The 10,690-nt window shown below is 41.3% G+C and overlaps 1 protein-coding gene across 2 annotated transcripts; it reads left to right on the forward strand.

Moving 5' to 3' along the window:
* The first annotated feature begins 503 nt into the window (after positions 1–503).
* Positions 504–10,658, forward strand: rilp (Rab interacting lysosomal protein). 2 transcript variants are annotated; one of them, XM_086035804.1, is made up of 8 exons: positions 504–1,031; positions 2,141–2,276; positions 4,737–4,858; positions 6,448–6,633; positions 6,842–7,005; positions 7,978–8,100; positions 8,209–8,283; positions 9,863–10,658. In XM_086035804.1, exons 1-8 carry the CDS (start codon positions 702–704, stop codon positions 9,975–9,977), a joined length of 1,251 nt encoding a protein of 416 aa, XP_085891930.1. In that variant the 5' UTR covers positions 504–701; the 3' UTR covers positions 9,978–10,658. The 2 variants fall into 2 exon arrangements, with proteins under 2 accessions (XP_085891930.1, XP_085891931.1); XM_086035805.1 differs by having other exon boundaries at positions 2,144–2,276.
* The last annotated feature ends 32 nt before the right edge of the window (positions 10,659–10,690 follow it).

Genomic DNA, 10,690 nt, shown 5'->3' on the forward strand with positions numbered 1-10,690 from the left:
TTAGCATGAACTTGTTTTCGTCAATGGTGAACTGTGACGATTTAGCTCGACCATTAAATTGAGAGCATTGCCTTGATGCTGAGCACTTCATTATCTTGTTTATAAGTGCACTGTTGCCACTAGAAGAGGTCAGGGATCAACAATAGCTCCAGGCAGCCGTTTGGCAACGTTTCAGCCCACTTCAGCTTCGCTTAAATGCTTGTGACTTTGGAGAGTATCCTAATAGTTGTTTGCCTCAAATGCCTTAACGCGATCGTTTAGGCCATAACTGAGAAATGAAATGAAAAATTACTGTATGTGTCTACCGACCAACATACAGATATGATAGAGAACTGTCGTTTTCAGAGAGGAAACTCTATTTTCACGCTCTAGTGGATGCACCAGGGCACACGACCTGTCACGCAAACGCTCTGCGTGTGTGCGCCCTTGTGCTACATTGGTTAGGAAAAGTGGGCGGATCCAACGGCGGTTGACTTCAGCTAGCCAGTATTATCATACAGCGTTTAGTACACAGAAAATAGATGTCCCAGTTCTGTCCTCCCTGGCCACATGAGCCGATTACATTTATGTCCACTACCCCCACCCCGTTGTAAATAAACTTTTTTTTTTGTTTTTTGACGATTGATTGCTCCGATGAGCCACCTTCGGTTTGGTCGTCGCTGACGGAGGAGCATGACAAGCTGGAGCGTTGGACTTCAGACATGGAGCTACCTGCGTCTCACAGCCAAGCAAACGTCGGCTGCTTCGACAAGAGCTGCTCGTCTCTCACGGTGGACGACGTCTACGAGATTGCCAAAGTGATCGGCGCCGAGCTGGAGAGGCTCATCGACGGCTACGGCAAGGAGAGCGTGCTGGGCCTGGTGCCCAGGGTGGTGAAAGTGTTGGAGCTTCTGGAGAGCTTCACGGCCAGGAATCACGCACACAAACACAGGGAAGAAGAACTGCTTCGGACCTTCGAGAGCTTACAGCTGCAGCAGAAGAAACGGGCGGGCAAGGACAACGACGAAATCAACGAAAATCACGAAGCCAGGGTGAGAAAATTCCCCGTAACGCGTATAAACGGAAGGGAATGTATCGCTTTCACTTAGGCTGCGTTGAAAATGGTAACACAAACGTAATGACCACATTTATTACATGCACGTGAACCAGCTAGATAGCTTGCACCATAATGACTTTCTGTACCAAAGTCACAATTTCTCCTTTGATGAAAAAAAAAGCAATAATGTATCTTAAAGATGAAAAATAGAATTTCCGTAAGTACATAACTTCCTAGGTCGAAACTATAACAACCGTGCAGTTCTTTTACAATTTAAATGGACTTTTTAAACTAATGACTACATTTGAACAAGAACAGCATCAAGTTTTACAGCAGCTTTGAATAGATGGTTACAAAGCACTAATAAACGTGTTGGGCTGAAATTCTGCTCTATGCAGCTTTTGTTTGAAATAAATAACCTTTCGCCATTTGTAAAAAATAAAACATTTCTTGTACAATAGCGATAGTTTTAGCAATGTTCGCAAACCCAAAAAGGCGAAAAAAACATGTTGACATATATTTGTACTGTTGTACTTAATTTCGTTGGTTATATTTTAGTTACACTACTCTTGTATTACAGTTTCGCTGTAGCCCACAAAATGCTATAAAATGCTGGAACAAGCTGAATTCTGACTGTATTGCTATACTTTACTTGGTTCCGATACAGGTACACTACATCTCTGTTTACTATTCCTGTTTATATAAAATCTTGTTAGCAGGCTATATTTTGGTTGTATAATCACTCACTTGTACTTTATTTGCGTCCAGTACAGTTACAGCACTTCTGGTTACTACATAAGAACTCATTTAAACACAGGCTACATTTTTAATCATACAGTCACTTTGTACTTTCCTTGGTTCTATTACAGTATTACACTACTCTTCTGTTATAGTTATACTACATTTACTATTTAACATGACTTTCATTTCTGTAAACATAGGTTCCTGCAAAAAGTACTACACAACAATTGCGCAATATCTAAGTCTGGCCGCACCTCCCCAAAAAAATCTCCAAAGGACGAGCTCATGCAAGTTTACACTTGCTCAGGCCGTGTGTATTCAAACCATTGAAACATTATTTGTGTTTCGTCTGGCATTGTACAGCAGGAGCAGCAGCAGCAGCAGCAGAAGGAGCAGCAGTGGAGGAGCAAGTGTGAGGAACTGCAAGTGCAAATCCAGCAGCTCCAGGATGACAACGGGCAGCTACAGAGCCGGCTAAAAGGCAGCCATGCGCACGATGGTACGTCAAAGTATGCCATATAGTAGCATTTTCGCGGCACACTACAATTAATACCAATGATTCTCTTGTTTGCATGGAACAAGGCTGATACACCTGTTAACTGTACCTTCTGCATTCTAATGGAAGAGCATTTAATCTGCCTGGCGTAGATGAATGAAGAAAAATGCATTATTTGTAGTGAATTAATCATTTTTGGACCGATTAAGTGAAATTGGATAATGTTGTGCTGCGTAACTGATGACCAACTAAACAACTACAAATGATTGCTTATATGCTGCATCTTATCATCATAGGCCTCCCTCCTGGGACTGATAAATCGTACCTGAACGGTTGCAACATTGCGTAACTATACTCAGAAAGGAGATTATGATGTTTTCTAAGGAATACGAGCAAATTTATGTCATATATTTTGAACAAAAGAACAATTGCGAAATGAGAGTTAGTTTATTTCTACCGCTTTTCTTCATCAGAATCACAGGGAAGCCGTCGGACCCAGCTGGTTTAGAATAAGAAGCAGGGTCGTATTAATCTACATAGTTGATATACTGAAGCGCCGCCACTTAATTGGCTGGCCCATTAAATCGGTCAATTATGGTCCTTCAAATATCGGTTAAAATCATTGGCCAAAATGGCCGATATTTGCTTATTGTTTTTATTGTTAGCAATTTTAGCCATTTGGAGCAGTTGCACACACCTGTAACACTGGTCACATTATGCTGTATGTTACACAGAAATCTATACCATAACCTTGTATCCTTAAAAAAAAAATATATATTTATATATAAGAACATGTGTTCGGTCATTCTATTGTTCCTGTTTGTTCAAAACAAAGAAATGTGTTTGTTTTTTTACAAGCAATGCTTAGGTATGCAATGCAAGCTGTTAAAAGAAAATAAAAGAATAAAAAGACAAATACCGTTAAATATGACACACATTCAACTCCTGGTAACAAAAACACACAAATATACGAATTATGCCCTTATAACTTTATGAATTAAATACATTGCGCAATGCATCCTTGGAACCAAAAAGGAAAGTTATTTTGTTGAACAATGTATTTACAGTTGACCCCCCCCCCCAAAAAAAATCCATATCTGTCAGGCCCTAGTACGTACATAAATTCGATCGTACATACCATCTACGACCAATTGTGGTATAGAGGATGGATGCATTTTTGTATTACAATCATTATACAAAATTATTATTACACACCAAAAAAAAAAAGAATTCAGTGCAAATGATCTAAATATATGACTGTCGTTTCTGCTAATGTTTCCCAGATTGTTGACATCATAGGTCAGCATATGTCAAGTTAGAGGGTGGAGTTGCTTGGATGACTTATTTTCTCAGTCAAGCCGCAAAACTTGGAGCAGGAGGTCATGTGACTGAAAATATTTATTTCACGTACTGAATATGACTGCTGTGTGTGTGTGTGTGTGCGTAGCAGAGCTGGGTAGTAACACAGTACATTTACTCCCAAGTATTTTTGTTAAGAAGAAAATGCTTGCTTCTACTTCATTTCATTGCGGTGTATTCCGCTCACTACTTTTGTTTTGTATATGTCTGTCATTTCCTGCGCAATTTATTTCTTAGTTAATCAGAGAGATTTGTATCTGGGGCGTTGTCGCACGACTCTGTTTCACCAATCCAACATATCCTCAATAGCGTCGTTTGACTCCATTCCGCCAATCAAAATGAGCCGAGCGGTCGCATGACTCCTCCGCGGCCCCGCACAAGCAAAGTTTTCAAAGTGACCGAATTACGTGAAGTTGAGGCGAGCGGTCAATTTCTTTACTTTACACAATACAAAAAAAGAAGGATACGGTGCAAACATTTTCACAACCGCTTTACTTTTTCCACATTTTGCCTCATCCCGAAATTGAATAAATTCATTTTTTCCTCAAAATTCTACACACAACACCCCATAATGACATGATGTTTTTTTTTTGTCCGCGCAAATTTATTACAATTAAAAAACATGTACACAAGTATTCACAGCCTTTCCTCAATACTTTGTTGTTGTACCTTTGGCAGTAATTACAACCTCAAGTCATACACAGAGTTGTCCCGAAGCCACGCCTTTGTTGCCTTGACCAAATATGACTCCTGGCATTCACACCAAAAAGTTCAGTCTTTGTCTCATCAGACCAAAGCATTTTCCTTCACATCATCTTGAGAGCACTGCAGGTGACTTTTGGCAAACTCCCAAGTAGGAGTGGCTTCTATCTCGTATCATGTCATTTGTATTCTTGCCTGTTGTCATCCGAGATAGACCCCAGCTCCCCCCGTGACCCTGAACTGGAAAAGCGGTCTAGAAAATGGATGCATAGTTGAAGTGATATTGTAAGGCAAGGCAATTAAAAAAAAAAAAAAAAAAAGTTATTTTAACTGGTACTCAGTACTTGGGTAGTTTTTCACTGTGACTAAAATTTGGGGTTACTGTCCACTTGTGATGCGCAGATCGCGTCCAGCGGCAGGAGCGAGAAGTGATGCTGAAGCTGAAGCAGGTGGTGGACAAGCAGAGGGATGAACTTCGGGCCAAAGTGCAAGAGATCACCACCATCTCCAAGGAGGTGGAGGCGGTAAGCAGACATCAAAGCTGAAGTTCGTCTTCTGATTAGCTGCACTCATGATATTGATTACTTACACCAAGGTGGGGAGGGGGGGGGGTTGTTTTCACCGTTGCGAAGTTTTCCCAGTTATCTATTTGGATAGAACTTCTTGTTTTGGTTGTGGAAACAACACGGAAATTTTAAGATGGGTCGACTGTTCCCCTCTTAAAATTCTGTACACGTAAATTCAATAATGTGGTTTGAAAAAAAAAAAGATGTAAATTGAAAATAATTAATTTTCACCAATCTGCGCGGGTTTAGAAGCTGGAATGGCAAACCAAATTTGCTTGTATTATATTCAAAATGTGTGGTTTGAAGGAATGTCTCGCCGGAAAAGAATGCATTATAATCGAGCAGATGGTTCTACAGAATATTTTTCAAATCATCAGATGAGTTCGCAGTTTTTAAAAAAATTTTTTTATCCTCATTCATAAAAAGTTTGTGACGTTCTTCCGGATCCAGACTTAAAGTGGAAGTCAACACAAACATTTTTTTTTCTAGAATATGTTCCATGCAAGCCCACTAGTTGAAACAAGGCAATATGGTTAATATAAAATATGAGTTAAGCAGCAAAATGCACTCGTTTTTAGCCATCTCAAGGGGGTACCATTTTGTCTTCTGTCGACTGAAAATGACATCACAACTGCTCACGACGACCAATCACAGCTCAGATTCAGAAAACAGGTCAGCCGTGATTGGTCGTTGTGAGCAGTTGTGATGTCATTTTCAGTCGACAGAAGACAAAATGGCCGCCCCCGGAGATGGCTAAAAACGAGTGGATTAACACTTATTCCACAAACGCAAAATTAATCAGAATGCCGTGTTTCAACCAGTGGGCCTGCTGGGAACATATTCTTGAAAAAAATATATGTTTGGGTTGACTTCCGCTTAAAACCTGGAAAATGTCAAATCCTTCTTGATTTTTGAAGCTTTCAAATGCTTAAAGCGCAAGTCAACCCCAAAATGTTCTTTACAATAATATGTTGTACGTGCCTCTGCTAGTCTAAACACGGCATTGTAATAACCGTATTTTCCAGACTACGAGCCACACCTTTATATAAGCCGCACCCACTCTATTTAAAAAAAAAAAAGAGAAAAAAACCCCCATATATAAACCGCACCTTGATCCAAGCCACACCCCCTTTATGTTGAAAAATTGGATATTTACTGCATTTAGAAATGAAACCTACGTCATGACAAGATGACAGACAAGTGTCCTTATAGGACCCGGTTGAGGATTAGCTGCACTTTAGACCAGTCTGAACAGGTTTTTCGCCCTCCATTTGTGAACATGCTATTTGTACCACATGATGTCAATAGCTGTCATAACTGGGTGTGTATTTATCTACCTCCAGACCGGTGACCTTAATTACAGGATAGACAAACACATTTCTCTGTCTGCCCAAATAAATGCTCAGCGATTTATGTTGACGTCGTTTTGAAATGGATTTGGTCTCGTCTGCCATTGTTACTAGTAGCCAGACTTACATTGTTCCGTTTTTGTCTCGATGGTTGTACGCCAACTGCGCTGGACTCGACGGCCACGTGCTCCCGCGCAGCTCCAGGAGCAGTTGGAGCGCTTCATGAAGATGAATGCGGAGCTGCGGCACAAGCAGAACGTGCTGCAGGCCCAGCTCAAGAGCACCGTGGAGAGAAAGGCCGACATGGAGGCCGACCTGAAAGAGAAAGCCAAAGTCATCGAAAAGCTGCAGGCACAGATGGACAGAACCAACAGCAACAGTCACGTACGACACTTATTTCTCACAGTGCGCACTTTGATTACAGGCTGGCGTAAATGTAGTGTCACATTGCGAGAAGGAAAATATCCAACTGAATCGGGAGACTTCTTCTCAACAACTATAATCAACATAGACGCGGCGGAGTTGTGTGTAGTTTTTTTCTAGATAGATACAGAGTCAGGATAAATTCATTGTCTTCTTGTGTCCTATTCAGTCCGGTCCAAGTCAGGCCAATAGTAAGACAGAGCGTTCAGCGGGCCATAACGATCCGGACCAGCCTTGCTTCACGAAGAAGGAGGTGCGTGACATCATCTTTGAGCGGAACGAACTCAAAACCAACCTCTTCCTGGTGCAAGAAGAGCTGAATTACTATCAAAGGTATGTCAACTGTCTTATTTGTATTTTTAGAGTGTATTCAGACTGTCTGTGCAATCTTTGTTTACTATACTTAAAGAGGGCAAGAATATGTTCCCAGCAGGCCCGCTAGTTGAAACACGGCATTCTGATTAATATTGCGTTTATGGAATATGAGTTAAGCAGCAAAATCCACCCGTTTTTAGCCATCTCAGGGGGCGGCCATTTTGTCACTTCTGTCGACTGAAAATGACATCACAGTGACTCAAGGCTCAGGTAATGACCAATCATGACTCGGCTACAAACGTGTATTGCCATCAAATACAAACAGGTGAGCCGTGATTGGTCGTTACCTGAGCCCTGAGACACTGTGATATCATTGTCAGTATATTTATCAGACTGCCTTGTTTACCCTTGTGGACCTTTCATATTGTTGAATAAAAATATGTCTGGGTTGACTTCCGCTTTAAATACAATACCATATTATATATTCAAGGCCATAAAATACACAATGGGTCACAATACAGCATTTAATACCAAATAAAAGTCGTTGGGTGCAAATTCTTTGTACCTTTTTTTCTCCTTTGACTTTTCTGAAAAGGGACCACTAACAAGCACAAGTAGCTATTTTGTCATACCAATAGGGGGCAGTATTATGGAGCAAAACCGTAGTCCTTTTGACGTGCATCCTTAATGTTCAGTAGTGTTTTTACTGCTAAAATGTAAGCTTTCAGATGGATTTCTGTACATCAGATTGCCCAGCCACATCGAAAGAATCATGACACAAACGTGCAAGAATGGCTGGTTGACAAATCTGCTCAGAACATACACTCTTTGTATTCTCTTCAGGATATTATTACAGCATATTAATTGTTAGTTTATGTCAAAGCACTTTCCATTTATTCCTTGTAGGCACAGAGTCATCCTTTTTTTTGTTTTTTTTTGTTTGGTTTTTCTTGACAAATGAAAGCGACTGCCATTGTGCTGTGCCTCCAGGGAGATTCTGAACGAGGAAAGGTGTCCTGGGTTCCTCTTGGAAGCCGTGCGAGCTGCCATCAATAAAAGAAGAAAAGTCATCAAAGCCAAGATGCTTGGAATTCCCGCCCCTGATGACAGCAGGTCAAGCCATAACCCAACTTATAGAAAATGTGTATTTTTTTGAAAGTTTTCATCTTAAATGAATCAGCATCTTTTGAAAAAAAAAAAAAAATGTGTTCATCGCTTTAGCGACGAGGAAGACAAAGGTCCTGTGACGGGAGTGGATGGTACTGAAAAGCCACCAGAGTCACGCATTCGAAACCTGTGAGTAAAATGTGCAGCTGTACAAGGAAAATGTGTTCGCTCGCTACTCTGCGTGGCGCCGCTGTGTCGCAGATTTTTGGGTGGAACGTACGTATGTACTTGTCTGATGCATGATGGGACGTTTAAATGTGTATCAAGCGTGTGGAAGGGGTAAGACTACAAACTCAAATTTTTTTTTTCAATATGGCCTCTCTATATCGATTTTCAACTACTCCTGGTGGGTCTGGAGTGCATCACCCACGATAACCTGGGTTTCAAATCCCCAGATTTCCTTTTTTCATGGGACCTTAAAAGTGGAAGTTAACCGCCAAAACATCTTATAATAAATAAATAATAAGTCCTATGCGCTATCACTAGTCTAAACATGGCATTCTGATGAATTTTGTATTTGTGGAATATGAATTAAAGTGAAAGTCAACCCAAACACATTTTTTTCAAGAATATGTTCTATGCAGGCCCACTAGTTGAAACAAGGCGTTCTGATTAATATGAAATATGAGTTAAGCAGCAAAATCCACCTGTTTTAAGCCTTCTCAGGGGGAGGACATTTTGTCACTTCTGTCGACTGAAAATGACATCACAACTGCTCAGGGCTCAGGTAAGACCAATCACGGATCACCTATGATTGGTCATTACCTGAGCCCTGAGCAGTTGTGATGTCATTTTCAGTCGACAGAAATGACAAAATGTCCGCCCCCTGAGAAGACTAAAAGCGGGTGGATTTTGCTACTTAACTCATATTCCACAAACACAATATTAATCCGAATGCCGTGTTTCGACTAATGGGCCTGCTGAGAACAGATTCTTGAAAAACAAAATGTTTTGTTTTGTTTTTTTTTCCCTCTTTAAGCACCAAAATCCACCCATTTTAGCCATCTCAGGGGGCGGCCATTTTGTCACTTCTGTCGACTGAAAATGACATCACAGTTGCTCAGGGCTCAGGCAGCGACCAATCAGGGCTCACCTGTTTTCTGAAGCTGGGCTGTGATTGGTCGTTACCTGAGCCCTGAGTAACTGTGATGTCATTTTCAGTCGACAGCAGTGACAAAATGGCTGCCCTCCGAGATGGCTAAAAAATGGGTGTATTTTGCTGCTTAACTCATATTCTACAAACACAATATTAATCAGAATACCATGTTTCCACTAGAGGGCTTGCATGGAATTCTTGTTAAAACAATTTGGGGGTTGACTTCCCCGTTAAAATACTAAGTGATAAACGCCTTTTATGTTTTTCTCGTTCACAGTACAGCAATGTACAGTTGGTTACACAATGTAGAGAAGGACACATTTATTTTAGCTTGCCTTTGACAAATTGAGGCTTTCCGTTTCAACATACTATTTATTGATGGACTTGCTCAGTCACTTTAAGAAAGAATAGTCAAGGTACAACTTCAATGTTAATGGTAAGAAACACACTCTGGAGAAAGCAAATAAGCAACTCGTGACCACGGTGGTCTTTTGTGCATTAGTCTTCTCCCCCATTATTGTCATGCGAGCTTAGCCAATCCCCCGCTATATTTAGCCTTAATCCCCGCCCCGACGAGCTGACCTAAGGCCTGTCTGTCTCTGTGCGCCGCAGCCTTGGCTTCCTGACGTGGTCGGGCAGTGGCCGGAGCCCCACCCACATGAGCAACTCCACGTCCAGCTGGGAGATCCTCGCAGACTGTGAGGCCAGCGGGGAGCCACAGCACTAAATGGCCTCCTGAGGCACGGACGGACATGACAAGTCTGTTGCAAGTTTGTTTTAAAGACACCCCCAAATAACCCCCACCCCCCTCCCACCCTCAACCCACACCCCAGCGACCATTTGCCACCGCTTGTTCTAATAGATGACTTGAATGCGCTGCTGCAAGCTTTCCAGCATTATCAAGAAAAAAACTATGCAACTGTAAGAAGAGGCGGACCCGCTCACTTTTTCTTGATGTATCACATCTCATTTCATATTCCACCATTTTAAGTCAGGAAGGAAAATATGTAATTGTATTCTCCCTAGTAGGATGAAGTTCAAATATCGGGACAAAAAATCACTAACGTATGTATGTAAGTATATCCATATTTTATTTTTTTTAAAGAGGAAATTACCCCCCCACCCCCAAAATTCTTGACAATAATATGTTCTATGCAGCCCCACTTGTGTAAACACAGCATTCTGACTGATATTGTGTTTGTGGAAGATGAGTTAAAGCGGAAGTCAACGCAAACATTTTTTTTTCAAGAATATGTTCTATGCAAGCCCACTAGTTGAAACTGCCCGTTCTTATAAATTTTGCGTTTGTGCAATAAGTGTTAATGCGCTCGTTTTTAGCCATCTCCGGAGGCGGCCATTTTGTCACTTCTGTCGACTGAAAATGACATCACAACTGCTTACAACGACCAATCACGGTTCAGATTCAGAAAACAGGTGAGC

Source organism: Filicampus tigris, chromosome 7 (genome assembly GCF_054856515.1).
Source record: "Filicampus tigris isolate MCC_2025a chromosome 7, RoL_Ftig_1.0, whole genome shotgun sequence".
NCBI lineage: Eukaryota > Metazoa > Chordata > Actinopteri > Syngnathiformes > Syngnathidae > Filicampus > Filicampus tigris.

What these genes read in the sequence shown, in the direction of transcription:
- rilp (XM_086035804.1), top strand. Translation starts at nt 702, where the DNA reads ATGGAGCTACCTGCGTCTCACAGCCAAGCAAACGTCGGCTGCTTCGAC. An exon ending in ACGAAAATCACGAAGCCAGG is followed by an intron (nt 1,032 to 2,140) that starts GTGAGAAAATTC and finishes GGCATTGTACAG; the next exon opens with CAGGAGCAGCAGCAGCAGCA. An exon ending in GAACCAACAGCAACAGTCAC is followed by an intron (nt 6,634 to 6,841) that starts GTACGACACTTA and finishes TGTCCTATTCAG; the next exon opens with TCCGGTCCAAGTCAGGCCAA.